The sequence below is a fragment of the Coenobita brevimanus genome, chromosome 63 (genome assembly GCF_032717465.1).
Source record: "Coenobita brevimanus isolate Jiangsu-jjx chromosome 63, ASM3271746v2, whole genome shotgun sequence".
In the NCBI taxonomy this organism is placed as follows: domain Eukaryota; kingdom Metazoa; phylum Arthropoda; class Malacostraca; order Decapoda; family Coenobitidae; genus Coenobita; species Coenobita brevimanus.
This window is the reverse complement of record NC_137016.1, coordinates 3,230,029-3,250,242: the sequence shown is the minus strand read 5'-3', so window position 1 is coordinate 3,250,242 and position 20,214 is coordinate 3,230,029. Positions and strand designations below refer to the sequence as shown.

General features: G+C 49.1%; 1 protein-coding gene across 1 annotated transcript in view; it reads right to left on the bottom strand.

Annotated features, from left to right (window-relative positions):
- Positions 1 to 14,637: 14,637 nt before the first annotated feature.
- Positions 14,638 to 20,214, bottom strand: part of LOC145404458 (bax inhibitor 1-like) — a 30,883-nt gene continuing 25,306 nt past the window's right edge. Inside the window, exon 5 of the mRNA XM_080275978.1 lies at positions 14,638 to 17,200. Coding sequence (XP_080132104.1) covers positions 17,168 to 17,200 — 33 coding nt within the window. The 3' untranslated portion in view covers positions 14,638 to 17,167. The remainder of the gene's footprint in view (positions 17,201 to 20,214) is intronic.

The following is a 20,214-nucleotide window of genomic DNA, read 5'->3' as shown; positions in this document are numbered from 1 at the left end:
CCCTACCCACACTTCCACACACCCAACCCACACCTCGACACGCCTTACCCACACCTCGACACACCCTACCTACACCTCCACACACTATACCTACACGTTCACACAAACTACCCACACCTCCACACACCCTACCCACACCACACATCCAGTATTAAACCTTCCACTCCGATGACGCACTGGCTGTATTATTCTTGCTGTCTCCTGACGACTTTATTCCGCTTCTGTGTGACGGCTTGTCGTGAGGGGGGGTAAGCGAAGGATTTATTTAACCTCACCAGCACGAAAAGTCTACGCTAAGCTTAATATAGCCGCCTGATTGTAGGAATTGTAAACTAAGAAATTCGTCACCGGGTTGAAGGGGTTATTATATCTCCATCGAACCTTTTACCAAATCTAAAAAATTTTTAAACGGCATTTTCAAGACGAGAAAAACCTTTGGAAGTTTTAATACGTTTATAGAAATTACTGATGAAATAAATGGCAACGATATCCTATAAGTTCAGTATTTCGTGTTTTTTTTTTTTTTCTGTATAAATGGCAAAATATTGCAAAGTGGTATTTCAAAGCTACATTGCCATCTCGAAATGTTTCCCAAGTCCAAAATATCGTCCATGAATATCTCAATGGCCACTCGCTCTTGTAATATTTTGTATTTCGTATTTCTGAATTTCATTAATAGCTAATGAAAAGTGCTCATAATATTTACTAAGTACCGTACAAAAAATAATTTATAATGAACTAACTGGGAACTTTTGGCATCTCAGAATAGTACTAAGTCCAAAATTCAATAAAAATACTAACTGGGAACTCTTGGTACCTCATAATAGAATTAATTCCAAAAAATAACTCAAGTTTTTACAAGCTGGCTACTCTCAGATAAAAGATGGCCTTCCGCTTGTGTGCGTTTTGGGGCAGCGAGCGCTTCTGGTACAGTTTGGGACAAATGTTTGCCAAATATTTCACCTCCTCCTCTTTTGACATTCCTCAGCTGAGTACTGTTCTCCATCTTATTACAGTTCGCTTTGTTAAGTGAAGAGGAGTCAGAGATATAGTAAGCAAACTTTTGTCCTCGACTGTACACCCTATTCTAATCTCTCCCCTCCCTCACCCCACTAAAGTTGTGGTGGTTAAGGGAGGGAAAATTTGGTAGATTTTTATTTTTTTCTCGTGTACTCTATTTACTAACACCTTCCCCTCCTTTCAGATTGTCTCTGGACACTCATTGAATTACCAGTCGATCGATGCAGAACCTGGTCACATTAAACATGGCAATCGACTTAGTATATATTTGGGGGGCCAAAAATCCATGTATTTTCCTCATTTCCCCCCCGTTTTTTTTTTTTTTCAATTTTTATATTAGTTTCCTATTTTTCAAAATCATCTAAATATTATTTGGCTGCACTTTCATTTAAATAAAGATTTAGTTTTTTTTCTGTAGTTTTCAGAATACCATACTTAAATGTTATTTTATATTCATTTAAAACTATAATAAAGTTCAAATAAAAACAATGTATTTATTTTCTTAAAGATAAAGTGACAAATAAAACAAGGCAGAATATATTTCAGATTTTATTCTGCAAGAACAAAGACCAGCAGATGCAAAAAACACAAATGGAAAATTATGACAGGGCAGCAGTAGATGACGGTAGATTCCCCAGCGCACCGCCGCACACTCGGGGTGATCGACTCTTCAGGGCACCGCCACACACTCGGGGTGATCGACTCTTCAGGGCACCGCCACACACTCGGGGTGATCGACTTTTCAGGGCACCGCCACACACTCGGAGTGATCGACTGTTCAAGGCACCGTCATACACTCAGGGTGATCGACTCTTCAGGGCACCGTCATACACTCGGGGTGAGCGACTCTTCAGGGCACCGCCACACACTCAGGGTGATCGACTCTTCAGGGCACCGTCACACACTCAGGGTGATCGACTATTCAGGGCACCGTCACACACTCAGGGTGAACGATTCCTCAGGGCAGTAACACACACTCGGAGCAGTAGACTCCTCAGTGCACCATCACACTCGGGTTGGTAGATTCCTTAGGGCACCATCACACTCGGGTTGGTAGACTCCTCAGGGCACCATCACATTCGGGTCGGTAGACTCCTCAGGGCACCATCACACTCGGGTCGGTAGACTCCTCATGGCACCATCACACTCGGGTCGGTAGACTCCTCAGGGCACCATCACACTCGGGTTGGTAGACTCCTCAGGGCACCATCACACTCGGGTTGGTAGACTCCTCAGGGCACCATCACACTCGGGTTGGTAGACTCCTCAGGGCACCATCACACTCGGGTTGGTAGACTCCTCAGGACACCATCACACTCAGGTTGGTAGACTCCTCAGGGCACCATCACACTCGGGTTGGTAGACTCCTCAGGGCACCATCACACTCGGGTTGGTAGACTCCTCAGGGCACCATCACACTCGGGTTGGTAGACTCCTCAGGGCACCACCACACTCGGGTTGGTAGACTCCTCAGGGCACCACCACACTCGTGTTGGTATACTCCTCAGGGAAATATCATAGATTCTTTTTCGAGTCCATAGAGGCGCTCTGGATCTGGGCCAGGGCCAAGACAGGGTGCACAGCAGTACGCTGGGCTGGTGGTCCAGGGTCAATGCCTGGGCCAGGGCCAAGACCTGGTCCACTGGGGCATTCTGGGCCAGGGCAACAAGGGCACTGAAGTAGCCGACATCTGTAATTACACGGTTAATTAATGATTATATTACCAAAGCTGTATCAAATAAAATTCATATGGAAAACAATGAGAATATGAAAGACTGTCATGCCGAATCTGTCAAGACCTATAGAAGATTGACATAAAAGTTATTGATCTGATCATTATTCAGCTATCCTTCACAAAGTCCGCAATATATAAATAGGATGGCCCATATAATGCGCTTATGTGCCACAAAGCTATAGAGTTCTCGTATGCATGGAGAACGGCTTAGTTGATTTGCCTCAAAATTAAAATCGTTCAAGCAAGTTTCGTCTAGCACACAAAAAACAAAAACTCAGGGGAAGTAGTATATGAGAGAAGAGAGAAGGCATCGTCAATGAACCATCCTGCGTATATGTAGCAGGTCCTCGGGATGCAGGAATATACAAAATAACACGATACGAGCTCAACGTAACCTGGTCCGAACAAGACATCAACCGGTGGGCACGGCACACCCTACCACCATCCCCCATGGGCACGGTACACCCCATCTCCACCGGCCACGGGCACAGCACTCCCCACCGCCATCCTCCACGGGCATAGCATCCCCAAGGGCAAAGCACACCCCACCACCATCCCCAAAGGGCACAGCACACCCAACCACTACCACCACGGGCCCGGCACACCCCACCGCCACTTCCCAAAGGAATGGCACACCCCACTGCTACCTCCCACGGGCAAGACACCCCACCGCCACCTCCACGGGCACAGCGCACCCCACTGCTCCTCCCCCACGGGCACTGCACACCCCTCCGCCATCCCCTATCGACACGGCATACCTCACTGCCACCCACCACTGGCAGGGCATCCATACCGCCACACCCCATGGGCACGGCACCCCCCACCGCCACCTACCACTGGCACGGCACACTCCACCATCACCCTCACTGGCACGGCAAACCCCACCGCCACCCCCCACGGGCACGGCACCATCCACTACCACCTCCCATGGGCAAGGCACCCCACACTGCCACCCCGACGGGCACACTACACCCCTCCCCCATCAGCACGGCATACCCCACCACCACCCATCACTGGCAGGGCACCCCCACCGCCAAACATCAGAGACACAGCACTCCCCACCGCCATCCCTCTCGCGGACGGCACCCCCCACCACTACCTCCCACGGGTATGGCACCCCAACCCCCCACCCCCCCGGGCACGGCACACCCCATCGCTACCCCCCCACGGGCACAGCACACCCCAAGGTCATACCCCAGGGCATGCCACACTCAACCGCCACTCCCCACGGGCACGGCACTCCCCACGGGCACGGCACTCCCCACTGACACACACAACGGGCACTGGACCTCCGACCACCAACCCCCAAGGGCACAGCACCCTCCACCGCCGCACGGGCACGGCACCCCCCCACCGACACCCTCCAAGGGCACAGCACTCACAAAGGTCACAGGATTCCCCACCGCCACTCCCCATGGGCACGGCAGCCCCTACCGCCACCACGCACAGGCATGGCATACCCCACTACCACCCCCCACGCGCATGGCATCCCCCACCACCACCACCCACGGGCACGGCACCCCTCCACCACCACCCACGGGCACGGCACCCCCCACCGACACCCCCCAAGGGCACGGGACTCCCAAAGGTTATGGGACTCCCCAGCGCCACTCCATAGGGCATGGCAGCCCCTACCACCACCACGCACAGGCATGGCATACCCCACTGCCACCCCTCATGGGCATGGCACCCCAACCCCCCCCACGGGCACGGCACCCCCCCACCACCCACCACGGGCACTGCATACACCACCTCAACCCCCACAGGGCACGGCACACCCAACCTCTCACGGGCACTGCCCACCCCACCTTAACCCCCCTCACGGGCACGGCACCCCCCACCGCTACCTCTCACGGGCTCGGCACTCCCCATGGGCATGGCACTCCCCACCAAAACCCCCAAGGGCACGGCACTCCCCAAGCCACGGGACTCCCCATCGCCACTCTTCATGGGTACGGCAACTCCTACCGCCACCACGCACGGGCATGGCATACCCCTTTGCCACCCCCCACGGGCACGGCACCCCCCCATCACCACCCCGAACGGGCACAGCACACACCACATCAACCAGCGAAGGGCACGGCACACCCCACCTCCCACGGGCACTGCACACAGCACCTTTACCTCCATCACGGGCACGGCACATCCCAATCTCACCTCCAACAGGCACGGCACCCGCACCGCCACCTCCCACGGGCACGGCACCCCCCATCGGCACCCCCCATGGGCACGGCACTCCCTAAGGTCATGGGACTGCCCACCGCCACTCCCCATGGGCATGGCTGCCCCTACCGCCACCACGCACAGGTATGGCATACCCAACTGCCACCCCCGCTGGGCATGGAACCCCCACTGCCATCCCCCAAGAGCTTGGCACCCCCACCACCCCCCCCAGGGGCATGGCACCTCCCCACCTCCACTCTCCACGGGCACTGCACGCACCACCTCAACCCGCCAAGGGCACGGCACACCCCACCTCCCACGGGCACTGCACACCCCACCTCAACCCCCCTCACCGGCACGGCATACCCCACCCTCACCTCCAACAGGCACGGCACCCCCACCGCCACCTCCCACGGGCTCGGCACTCTCCACGGGCACGGCACTCCTCACCGACACCCCCCAAGGGCACAGCACTCACCAAGGTCACGGGACTCCCCACCGCCACTACCCACGTGTACGGCAGCCCCTACCGCCACCACGCATGGCCATGGCATACCCCACTGCCACCCCCCAGGGGCATGGCACCCCCCCACCACCCCCAACAGGCACTGCACACACCACCTCAACCCGCCAAGGACACGGCACACCCCACCTCCCACGGGCACTGCACACTCCACCTCCATCCCCCTCACGGGCAAGGAACAAATCACCCCCACTCCCACGGGCACTGCACACCACACCGCTACCCCTCACTGGAACAGCAAATCCCAAGGTCATCTCCCAGGGCATGGCAGCATGGCACACTCAACCGCCACTCACCACGGGCACGGCATCCCCCATCGACACCCCCCAAGGGCACGGCAATCCCCAAGGTCACGGGACTCCCCACAGCCACTCCCCATGGGTACGGCAGCCCCTACTGCCACCACGCACGGGCTTGGGATACCCCACCCCCCACGGGTACGGCACCTTCCCAGCACCACCCCCCACGGGCACAGCACCTCCCAACCACCGCCCCTAACGGGCACTGAACATCCCATCCCAACCCGCCTGGGGAACGGCAAACCCCACCTTCCACGGGCACTGCACAACTCACCTCCACCCCCCCACGGGCACAGCACCTCCCACCGCCACCTCCCACGGGCATGGCACCCCCCACCCCCACACCCACGGGCACAGCACACTCCACCGCTACTCCACAATGGGCACAGCACACTCCACCGCTACTCCACAATGGGCACAGCACACTCCACCGCTACTCCACAATGGGCACAGCACACCACAAGGTCATCCCCCAGGGCATGGCACACTCAACCGCCACTCCCCACGAGCACGGCACTCCCCACCAACACCCCACGGGCACTGGACCTCTCACCACAACCCCCCAAGGGCACAGCACCCTCCACCGCCGCACGGGCACAGCACCCCCCACCGCCATCCCCACAGGCATGGCACCCCCCATCGCCACCCCCTACGGGCACTGCACACTCCATCCAAATCAGGCAGGGGTACGGGACACCCCACCTCCCACGAGCACTGCACACCTCACCTCCACCCCTGCACTGGCATGGCACACCCAACCGCGATCCCCATCGGGCACGGCACCCCCCACTGCCACCTCCCACGGGCACGGCACCCCCCACCACCACCTCCCATGGGCTCGGCACTCCCCACGGGCATGGGCCTCCATATTGACAACCCCCACGGGCACGGCCCTCCCCAAGGTCACAGGACTCCCCACCGCCACTCCCCATGGGCACGGCAGCCCCTACCGCCACCACCCACGGGCATGGCATACCCCACTGCCACCTCCAACGGGCACGGCACCCCCCACCCTCACCCCCCTGGGCATGGCACACCCCACCTCTACCCCCTCACGGGCACAGCACACCCCAAGGTCACACCCCAGGGCATGGCACACTTAACCACCACTCCCCATGGGCTCGACACTCCCCACCAACACACCCCAAAGGCACTGGACCTCTGACCACCAACCCCTACGGGCACGGCACCCCCCACCGAAACCCTCCAAGGGCACGGAACTCCCCAGGGTCACGGGACTCCCCACCGCCAATCCCCATCGGCACGGCAGCCCCTACAGCCACCATGCACAGGCATGGCATACCCCAATGCCACCTTCCACGGGCATGGCACCCCCCACCACCACCACCCACGGGCATGGCATCACCCACCACCACCACCCACGGGGCACGGCACCCCCCACCGACACCCCCCAAGGTCACGGCATTCCCCAAGGTCATAGGACTCCCCACCGCCACTCCCTATGTGCATGGCAGCCCCTACTGCCACCACGCACAGGCATGGCATACCTCACTGCCACCCCCACGGGCATGGCACCCCCACCACCACGCCTCATGGGCACGGCACCCCCCCACCCCCCCAAGAGCACTGCACACACCACCTCAACCCGCCAAGGGCACGGCTCACCCCACCTCCCACTGGCACTGCCCACCCCACCTCCACCCCCCTCACGGGCATGGCACACCCCACCCTCACCCCCAAAGGGCACGGCACTCCCCAAGTTCACAGGACTCTCCACCACCACTACCCATGGGTACGGCAGCCCATAACGCCACCATGCACGGGCATGGCATACCCCACTGCCACCCCCCATGGGCACGGCACCTCCCCACCGCCACCCTCAACCGGCACTGCACACACCACCTCAACCTGCCAAGGGCACGGCACACACCCCACCTCCCACAGGCACTGCACACCCCACCTCCCACGGGCACTGCACACCCTACCTCCATCCCCCTCACAGGCACGGCACACCCAACCCTCATCTCCAATTGGCACGACACCCCCCACCGCCACCTCCTACAGGCACGGCACCCCCCACCTCCACCCCCCCGGGCACGGCACACCCAACCGCTACACCCCACGGGCACAGCACACCCCAAGGTCATCCCCCAGGGCATGGCACACTCAACCGCCACTCCCTACGGACATGGCACTCCCCACCGACACCCCCCACGGGCACTGCACCCTCCACCGCCGCACGGACACGGCACCCCCCGCCGCCATCCCCACAGGCACAGCACACCCCATCGCCACCCCCCACGGGCATTGCACACCCCATCCCAACCCGCCAGGGGCACGGCACACCCCACCTCCTACGGGCAATGCACACATCACCTCCACCCCCCACGGGCACGGCACACCCCACCACCATCCCCAACAGGCACGGCACCCCCCACTGCCACCTCCCACGGGCACGGCACCCCCCACCGCCACCTCCCATGGGCTCGGCACTCCCCACGGGCATGGCACTCCCCATCGACACCCCCCACGGGCCGGCACTCCCCACCGACACCCCCAAAGGGCACGGCACTCCCTAAGGTCTCGGGACTCCCCACCGCCACTCCCCATGGGCACGGCAGCCCCTACCGCCACCACGCATGGGCATGGCATACCCCACTGCCACCCTCCACGGGCACGGCACCCCCCCCACCACCACCCAAGGGTACGGGAACCCCCCCACCGCCCACTGGCATGGCACACCCCACCAGCACCCCCCACGAGCACGGCACAACCCACCGTCACCCGTTACGGGCGAGGCACCCCCACCACCCCCCCAGTGGGCATGGCACTCTTCACCGGCCCAACCCCCACGGACACGGCAAACCCCCACCGCATCCCCACACGTACATGGCAAACTCCCACCGCAACCCCTCACGGACCCGGCAAACCACTGCTACCCTCCACAGGCACGGCACATCCCCACAGCCAACTCCCACGGGCATTGCACACCTCCACAACCACCTCCCACGGGCGTGACACACCCCACCTCCACCTCTCACGGGTACGGCACACCCCACCGCCACCTTCCACGGGCACGGTACACCCCACCACCACCTCCCACAGGCACGGCATCCCCCACCACCACCTCCCACGGGCTCGACACTCCCCATCGATTGGCACAGCACCCCCTACGGGCACGGCAACCCCCCCACCACAACCCACGGGCACGGCACCCCCCACCACCACCCCCCACGGACACGGCACAACCTACCTTCACTCCTTACGGGCGAGGCACCCCCCACCCCCCCACGGGCATGGCACTCTTCACCGGCCCAACCCCCACGGACATGGCAAACCCCCACCGCATCCCCGCACGGACATGGCAAACCCCTACCGCAACCCCGCACGGACACGGCAAACCACTGCTATCCTCCACAGGCACGGCACATCCCCACCGCCAACTACCACGGGCATTGCACACCTCCACCAACACCTCCCACGGGCGTGACACACCCCACCTCCACCTCTCACGGGCACGGCACACCCCACCGCCACCTTCCACGGGCACGGTACACCCCACCACCACCTCCCACAGGCACGGCACTCCCCACCGACACCTCCCATGGACACTGCACACCCCATCGCCACCTCCCACATGCCATTCACGGTACACCCCACCACCACCTTCCACAGGCACGGCACCTCCCACCGCCACCTCTCTCGGGCTCAATACCTACAACCAAAATTTTGATGCGAAAATTAAACTAAAATCCTGCAATAGTCAAGGGTGTTACCAGTTCCACTAATCACTGCAGTTACTTCTCATACTGACAAACCGATCAGAACACTGAATTAACAAAACCACTTATCAGGAGAGCAAGGAAAGTGAGCAGATCGATGTCAGGAAGGGAAATGAGTCAGGCTTCCTCCTCTCTGCTGTCATCACGTTCTATCCGGCACTTCAGCACCATCTGCACTTCACGAAAACAACTAAAATTGTAATTTGAAACTTCGTAACACCACCTCGATGATTTGTGTTGCATTTTCTTCCATATAATATCTGGCTTGTTAATCGGATCCTTTTAATACTGACATAGTTTCCAATGAAGAGTATACAAGAGGGTAAAAAATGAAATATGCAGGGTGAGTCGCTAAGGAAGAGATGCTACGAACACTTCAGCTATTTACTTTGCATAGTACACCTTTGTGATCTTTGCACTTATACTGTATCGTTATTATAACGATAAAAACGGGATATAGGAACATTTTAAGGTATTGTCAAGTTTCAACTCATCAGTCCTATTGCACAGCTGGTGATGAGGGTAACTGTAAATAGATAATTTTGTGTATGTATATAAAATAGAAAGAAAACGGCGTTATTTACGTACAAATCCAGCAAAATAGTTCCCAAACCCTAATCAAAGTACCGACTTTGCACAGCACACAGCGTAGTCCAACAGCACAGCTCACCAGGCCCCGTCCACCTTTCTCCTGTCCCTACACCCAGGCAACGAGGTCGGAGGTCAGCAATGGCTATATATAGGAAAGCTCTGAAAGGACGTTTAATCCTATCTGCAACCTCTGAGTATGATAATTTTGTGTAACGAATACAGGTGGCATCGGAGTCGAAGTTTTGACTCTACTTGTTGATAACCATGCCCCTGCATGTCGATTTTTCAGTTATTTTTCAGTCATTTTCAAAAGTAAGCCTATCCATTGCGATACCTCAGTTAGGGATTCATTGATTTTGTTTATAATAAATGCTCCTGAAAAAGGTAAAATAAAATTATTAGTAATTAATGAGCGTTTGTCGAACACAGAGCTATTTATTTTACTAACTCATGCGCATTTTCAACATTCTTTGGTACCCAATCCTAGTTAAGGCATACCTAGGCCTAATTCAATCCGTATAGAGCAAAATATAAGTGAAGAATAAACAGACATTGTAAATAAGGTTTTATTGCAGCATCCACTCAAACTGTGCTATACGAGTGCCTTCACCCATTCAGCCCCACCAATACTTGTCTACACCTACCAGCACCCACCAACACCTCCTACAACTACCCACATCACTCTATATCCACCCACATCCACCTACATATCCATACTCTCTTACAAACATCTACACCCACCCAAACCCACTGTCACTCACCGCTACCCACCTACGTCGACTAAAACCACCCAAACCCTGCCACATTCACTTGCACCCACCAACATCTATCCACAGCTACCTATACCCACCCACACCACCCAAGATCCATCCACAAACACCTAGGCTCACCCATAACCAGATTGGCTCAGGTTCACCCATCCGCATCCACCCGCACCACCCTATGTTCACCCAGGCCCACCTACTGTACATTCACCCACACCCACCTACACACATCTGCACCCACCCACACCCACTTACACTAACCCACTCCTGCATATACCTAACCCAGACATATCTAAGCCTGCCTACCCCCACCCCCACATCCCCCTACATCCCCATATACTCACCTACAAACACCTACATACATCCATACCCACGCCCACTCATCCACACCGAGCTACACCTTCTCAAAGCATTCCAAACCCACCAAAATTAATTGAACGTAGCTACACCTTACCATAACTAGTCATACCCATTATTCCCATCCATACTCACCTACACCCACCAGCACCCTGTCATACCCACCTACAATTAGTCACACGCACCTATGGACAAATAAACCCAACCACAATCAACACCCACCCTCAGCATATACCCATCAACTCCCATCTAGTAGCACCCTACCACACAAACCCTTACCCACCTACAAACACCAACACCCATCCATATTCATCTCCACTCATTCACATTCATCTATATGTACCCACACTCCCCCACGGTCACCTATACCCATCCCGAACCTACACCCACCCACAGCCACCTAAACCCTACCACACCCATCTACATCTACCCATATCCTGCCAAATTCATGTTTACCAACATGCATCCACCTACAGCCACATACTATACAGTACACACTACCATACTTACCTGTACCTATACCCACCCACACCCACCTTTGGAGGTTTAATAATCTAATTTTAAAAATGCGATGGATGGCATTTGCAAAATATTTCAATAGATATATGACCTTGTTCATATGCATACTCGCATAAACTAATTGCCATGAAAATAGATGGCTCTGTTTCAGGTGTCTGGCTCGAGCGTGATGTGTTGTGGATAATGACGTCACAAATGTCAGCCAATTGGCGACCAGCGAGCCCATCATCTCGGGGATGGGGCCTTATGTTAACCGGGGATGAGGCCTTGTGTTAGCCTGCTTTGTAACGAGTAATATGGAACGTTGCCCGGTAGGTAACTATGGAAAGTGAATAGTAACACATACCATTACTGTCGCTTATTATTAAAGCCAAACTACTCAGTTAGCAGTATACATTATCTTAGGCGTTTACTGATCACTGCTTATAATACAGGGCCATGAATGTAGCATATCTAATTATATGCAGTGGCAAAGCTAATTTCTAAAATAAGATGGCAAGCTTACTAATAGGTTCCCTCCCTCCCCTCCCCCCCCCAAAAAAAAAAAAAAAAAAAAAAAAAAAAAAAGACCCAGAGAGATCTACAGGTATTCCCCAGGAAACAAGAGGCCACCGAGGTGACCAGGCATCTTTCAAAGGTGGTCAGGGCCACCCTGTCCATCCCTCTGGCTACCACTGTTCCTGTGGGGAATTAATTAACAGAGGTAAGTAATAATACAGGAAATAGAACTTAAACACCAGGTCATAAGTGCTACGTATACAAAAGTTTATCGGTCCAAACAATCTCTATACAGCAAGGCCTCTGAACAGCTATGATGCAAAAATGGGAAAGCAGCTGGGGTTAAAGAGGTGTATGCAGAGATAATTAAGTGTAGTGGAGAGAGCAGAATGAAGTGCTTGTTGGAGATATGTAAGAAGGTATGGATGAGTGAAACTGTGCCAGGAGAGTGGAAAAAAGCTGTGATTGTACCCTAGTACAAAAATAAAGGTGAGTGAAGTGAGTGCAAGAATTATCGTACCATAAGTTTATTGAGTGTGGTAGGATAGGTATATGGAAGAGTTATTATAAAGTAAGAGGAGATATCAGAAGTCCTGGTGACTGATGAACAGGGTGGCTTTAGGAGTGGCAGAGGATGTGTGGATCAAATATTTGCTGTGAGACAGATAGTGGAGAAGGCTTGTGAGAAGGACCATATGGTGTTTATGGCATTCATGGATCTGGAAAAAGCATACCACAGTCGACAGAGAAGGATTGTGGAAGGTTTTGCGCATGTACAGTGTAGATGTTAAGTCACTAGGTGCCGTTAGGAGTTTTTATGATGGTAGTGAAGCATGTTTAAGGATTAATGGACATCTAAGTGAATGGTTCATGATTAGTGTAGGCATCCGACAAGGTTGTGTGATGTTCCCATGGTTGTTCAATAAATATATTTATGAAAGGGATGATGAGAGAAGTAAAGACACGAGTAATGGAGGGGGAGATGGCACTGGTAATGAATGGTGATGGATTATCTCAAATTTGTTGTATGCTGATGATGCAGTACTACTTGCATATACCACACAAGAACTTGGGAGACTAGTGCAGAGTTTTGCTGATGTCTGTGATCATCGTGCCTTAAGAGTAAGTGTAGAAAAGAGTAAAGTGATGGTTATTGAGAGAAGGTGGCTCCCAATATGATGTTGGAATTGGTGAGAGAGTTCAAATACTGTACTTAGGTATAGTGAGATAAAAGAGATGAAAATGTGCAATAGACGTGAAAAGTAGAGTGACAAGGAAGAAACTGGTGCAATGAAGGCCTTGAGAAAAAAAAAGGCTCGAGTGTTGCAGCTGCACAAGGCTTACATGAAGGAGTGTTGGTGCCAACTTTAACATAAGGTATGGATGTGAGACTATGGTATGGCATGAAAATGAAAAGTCAAGAGTGAGAGCAGTGGAGATGGGGCTGCTGAGGAATGTATGCGGAGTACAGAGAGTGGATAGAATACAAAATAATGATCCGTGAAAGATGTGGAGTGAGAAAGTCTGTGGACACCAGAAATGAAGAGAGTGTAATGAGATGGTATGGTCATGTGGAGAGAATGGATAACAATAGAGTGGTGAAAAGGATATATCTGAGCAAATCTGAAGGAAGCAGGAGGCAAGGCAGGCCAAGGAGAGGGTGGAGGGATATTGTGGATGTGTGTGTGAGGAAGAGACGTTTGGAAGTCTGTGAGGCTAGGGGACTGACATGAGATCGAGCTGGCTGGATGAATATCATGACAGAAGCGCATGATCAGGGTTTTGGTACCCCGTTTTTACATGACACTGTCCAGATTGACTTTATGAGATACGTTTGTGAAGCTATAGAACGTGGTGAATGTTTTTGGCGTTTCAGATGGAGCCAGGATTCCGGGGCCTGAATGGTGAGCGAATGGAAGTGTGGACCATTGGATTGGGCAAATCTGGGCTGTCTGGACAATGCTACTCCTCACCCTGCCCTAAGGTGGGAAAGGAAGTCTGGATGACGATGATGATGAATGTTTTTTTTAGTAAAGTGGGATTCCTGACCCTATGAGTCCTTGTACTTTTAACCTCTTCAGTCTTATATATATATTTTTTTTATTATTACTCTTTATGCTCTGAAACTATTTTTGCTACCAAGGTAAGGACTGTTTGAGCTTGCACAGTTACATACAGCCATAATTACCAGTAACTTCTTCAGTGCTGTGATGCTCTTCTAGGCCTATGAGAATAATTTGGTAACAGCAAGAATACAACAACAAAAAATCATCGGATAAAGGGGTTTATCACCTAACACAATACATAAGAATTTGGTGAGTATTGTTCCTTGTCCTCTGAGCCAAAAAACTTGTTCAATACCCAGTGAAGATGAAGAAAAGGTTGAATTCAATTAACAAAGGAAGGACTACACAATACTAATGCATCAGATTTCTTTTTATTTAAAACCAGGGAAAACTGACATCCAAAAAATAATGCATCTCCTTGTTTTCTCCATTTTCTAACATCAAATTCTATGATATATTTATAAAAATATTATATAAATACAGAAATTAGTTACAGTAATCCATGTTTGAAAATCACTGAAACTTAAGCTTCTACTTATTTTGCAAATGAACTACTGTACTATGACAGTCAACAATCAAATCAAGAGAAGTGGCACAAAAGTATAAATGAACAGTATACAGGTATTTGTGGAAAAAAAAAAAAAAAATCAAACATGGTAATAATTCGAGTGGTTTATGTACTGAACACTCCATGAAGCTTCCTTGTTGCTGATTTACCTGCAGCACCACAAACCAAATGTCCTGAGACATATGATTGGCTCTATGCAATCAATAAAATTTTCAGAATTCCTGTACTGCTAGAACATTCATCTATGAAAATTGTGTACAGCTATCCTTTACCCATGGCAATATTACATACCATTACAAAATTACAACTCACAACTACATACCTGACAGACAAGGAAAAAAATAAAATCCTTACCCAATCCACATCTAAGCACTTCTCCAAAAATATGCCACCCTCCCCAAATATCCCTTTCATTTTACTGCACCCTGATGATGTTCACAGCTTAGATGCAATACAGGGCATTTATGATCATGTTATACAAGACAATTACACAACTACATGTAACTCAAACCTGCATTATTATAAGTGCTAGTATGTCTGTTTATGAACTTGAAGCACGATTGTATTGAAGCCAGTTACTGCTACAGGTAAGATCAACACTGCAATGCAGTTAATGGTTATGAACTACCCTCACTCATCCCTGACCAGCTTGTATATAACTATTGAAAATGTACAAATTTTTATGAAGGCAGATACTGATGATAAACTAATTTATCAATATCCAAGCTGTAAAAGGATCATGAATACTACTTATGCCATTTTCAGTCTGGAGAAAACAGAACTTTCATGGAAATCTATTCTATTACCTTATTAGTCTCTAACTTGCACAGTAAAATACACAATGACAATAGAGCAATAATGGAACAATGGAATAATTTTAGACACTTCTTTGCAAGTGTACTTCATTCATTACATCTGAAACAGAATAGATCTCTTGAAAGTGAATAGTAACACATACCAGTTATTGGGTAAGACCATTTTAGCAAAACTTGATAACACAAGTATTTGGGTATATGTTACAAAAACAGTGTTATCAATATAAACTGCACAATAAATGTACAGAAAAGCCAACCAACTGAAATTAAAATATACAAACCCATGAATCATGTGAATAAACTTTTTTACTACTTTAACTATTACTGTATTGAGCTATACTTTCTAGAGCTGTTACCAAACATACAAAGTCATGTGCTCCTTACAACATATCACTACAGCTAGTTCTCCAGCAGGACCAGGGAACCAATAAATATAAAAGTAATAAATCCCTGACAAAAAAATAAGCTCAATCAGCCTGAACAATGTAGGAATTATGTAATATGCCAGTACATATATGGGGAAAAAGGCTAAGTAACAAGAGCTACATCATTAAAGCATTTAGTTAAACCTCAAAAACTCATGACAGGGTAACACCTACTTCCAGTGGTGTTCAGTAGTGAGCAGAAGGAAACCCACTATTAATATGATGACAAGTGTCACTCATAATTACAACTTCCTTTCTGAACAATCAAGGCAATGAAATTTTGTACTTGACCTTTTTTTTTTTCAGATCTAAGGTTGTCAATATCCGTTTAAACTTTCACCAAATTTAGCACTGCTGTTAACATATTCATATGCAAATCACATGCAATGGTTACTGTAATTCCTACTATAGTCTGTAAGGAAAGTTCACTACACATATCTATGAGTTTGGGGTCTTACAAGCAACACAAGTACAGTACAGTACTTTGCAAAATTCAGTAACTACTGTATATGACTGATATCTTGAGCAATATGGTTCGCCTCATATTTCCTATTTTCAAACATTCCAATTCCAATATATCAATTGGTGAAGCTGCAAGTTCCTTTTCATAAGATTCCATTTACCTCGCACGACAGTGGAGAGTAGACAAGTAGGAAAAATCAAGTTTACAAATTATCAGTACAAGAAGGATCATAAATAACAGTTCAACGAGGCAAACCCACAAAATACAACGCACTGCTTGAGTGAAAGCAATTAAAACTTCCTGTCCTGCTGGCAAATTTTATACCTACTGACCCAAGAGATCCTGCATTATGAAAGAACTGAAAATCTGCCAGTCTGATCCATGCCTACCACTGCCTATACATTAGACTTTGATTACCTATCATTTCTGTAATAAAATAAAATGAGACCAATAACAATATTGCTCCCTTACCTGGTATGAGAATTTAATTTCTTGCAGTAACTGCAAGCAGTCACAAATACTATGACAAATCAAGGCTCAAAAGACTTGGCAAAATTCTTCCATCACTCATAATACAGAACCACTCCGGTAACTTAGGACTAGCTGCTGCAGTTGTGATTAGTCCTTCCTCCGCTTCTTGCTCTGAGCCTCCTGTAAAAATAATAATAAAAACAACAATGATGACAATATTCAAGCTTTCCAATTACAGTACCATGGTGAACAGAATGGGAAAGAAGGAAATCTACATGTGTGTGTGAAAAAAAAAACTTACTATATAGTTCTCATTCCATTAACTTTGCTAAATCTGCCATTTCTACATCTTCAATGTTGCATTGTAACAAGACATTAACACTAGAATAGGGCACTAGTAGTAATTATAATTAAAAAAAGTTACTAAATGCAGAGCCAAAGTACAGTAATGCCTTAGTCTGGCAAAGAACTAAGAAAATAGGCTTCAAATCAAAGATTCTTGCCAAGTCAAGCATGATAATATATGAATGCCATGGAATGCTTTATGATGGTACAGTATCAATGCACATGATGAGGTAGGTGAAGATTTGAATGTACGATTTTGTATCAGTTCTGGAGTAAGACGGTTCCATGTGATGTTCCCGTTTCTTCTGGAGTTATGAATTGGCTGAATTCAGTGTACGAGAGTAGAAGAAGGTGTTAATCTTAGGAGTTATAGGTCAAGTAGTTAAGAAGAGGATAGCTTACCATGCTACTAAACTAATCCTGCATGTGGCAGGGAACAGCGAGATGCTTAATTTTGCGGAACAGCTTTCACTGCATTCCTATAAGACCCACCAAAATGTCTGAAAACATCCCACAGACTACATATGACACCACTAAAGTTTTCAATGAACAGTCTTATCTTTGCAGAAGGTTCAATACTACAACCCGAATGGCAGCTGTGTTGTCTGAGTGTGTGTACGAACTGGGGTCCAAAGCAACAGGGTAATGATTAAGTTCGGTCTTGCACAAAAAGAGTTATAAGCACATAACTGATGAGTCAACAGACAAACATAATTAACAAAATGGAACTACTGTAATTCCTACGAGACTGATCCTATTTCCCTGCATCCCTACTCCAACACCAATAGCAGTTGATCAAAGCACAACCCCAGCCATTATTCTCTCACTATTCTTCCACTTAAAGGTTACAAATTACAATGCATACATATACTGTATATAATACATCTTTACCCAAGTTATATGTGGCATGCACAAGGAGATACAACTATACTGAACAACAAATACAATAATTTAACTATACAATACAGCCATCCCTGCATCAGGCATTATCATGGCCAATACACTTACCACCAAAGTAATCATGCCTACCATAGCAATAGTACCTTCAGCAACTTCACTATGTGTATGGGACATAATCTACAGTATCAAAACCATTTTCATCACTACCTCAGCAGCAATTAACATTAAAACTACAGAACTAAATAAAACTATCACTATTTCTATCAATATAATCACTATCATTTCATCTTTCCAAGTTTTAGTATGTAATGTGCAATACTCCATGAGTGGGTTGTGTTGTGGCCCTACTCTACAAGTGCAGCACGTGTCATCTGATTCCATCCAAGCCAAATTTAAGCTGGTAACTGAGGAAGGCTGGGTGATGTTCTGATTTCGGCCTAGCTTGAGGAACTCTATCAGCTCTCTTTGATAACCCTGACAGGGGTGTGTCTGGAGGCAGCTTATAATACAGCTACAGTCATATTAACAAGTGAGTGCCCAAGTTTTATAGTACCAATCTAACTATGTGTCTCCACTGCAGGGCTACACAATCTTCCTTTTAACTTTTCTATCCCCTAAAACAGGGGTTCTCAACCACTTCTCTGTCCAGTCCCCCAACGGATTGACACGGTCCCCATACCCTCTTCCCCTCTGTCGAAATAATCATCACCAGTCCCGTTAGGAGCTTATGTGACATCAGATGTCAGCAGCCTGGTTTTATTTTACATATGGATAAACATGAACAGAGAAGGAAAGAATCATTAGAATTTCATCCTACTTATTTGCTTGTGGAAAAACAGCAAACGACAAATAAACAACTATTCTACACCATTACTTTGAGTCACCTGTTTCAGATTATAAAAAAGTCAGTTTACTTCTCAGAGGTGATGAGAATTATCCCCTCCCTCTGCCCCCCCCCCCCCCAAAAGCTGACTAAACCATGCATTTTTTTTTAAGAACGTGTCCCATAACCCCAGAATCTGGTCCCCATACCTCCCGTTAAGAACCCCAGCCCTAAATAAAGGATGATGGACAGCAGGAGGAGGGTAACTTAAGTCTGCGGTCCACTTGATTTACATATAAATGGGACTGGAGATGCAATCAGCATATTTTAATAATAAGAGGATAAATGACAACAAAAGCTTTCACACCAAAATTTATGGAAATATGAGTTTCAATTATGTCTACAATTGTGGTAATGGTATGCAAAATTTTATATCTATCTATCACTGTACAATACCTATCTAGTCAGATTCCTTCATCCCCCTAAGGGGGGGCCACAAACAAAAAATCTCATCCATGTCACCATGTCCTCTTATCTCTGGCTGCCCTTCCTCCAGCTCACCCCCCCTCCTCTCGTACATCTCTCCATTCCATCCCATTTATATACAGTAAAAAAATACACTGCACCCTTTCCAATCCTATGAGGCTCAGGCTGACTCAATAGATGCCTCTCATTGCTAAGTGAGTACACTTGAAACATTATCTACACCTCAATGGGGTTGTAGCTACCCATTATTTATTATTAAAAAAAAAAAAAAAAAAAAAAAAAAAAAAAAAAAAAAAAAGGTGCAAGTGGGATTTGCCTGTGGGGTCAATATTTTCTATCTATCTATTGCCAGATGCTGTAATCCCGTAAGGGGTGGCCATTTGACTTTGAGTTATTTGTTTTACGGGGAGGGTCTGAAAAATGTGCAAATGACTAGTGCTCCAATCAACTGGGAACCGTATGTATAGTTTTACGTTTGTGCTTTCTATTTCAAGTTTCTGGATATAACCCATCCCACTTTTCTATGGGAAGTGGGGTTAGAAAAATGATACTGAATACTTGTTTTATAAAAAAAAATTTACAAAACACAAATATTCAAAAGCTCTTCTTACATAATTCGTAGATCTGACACATAAGTGAC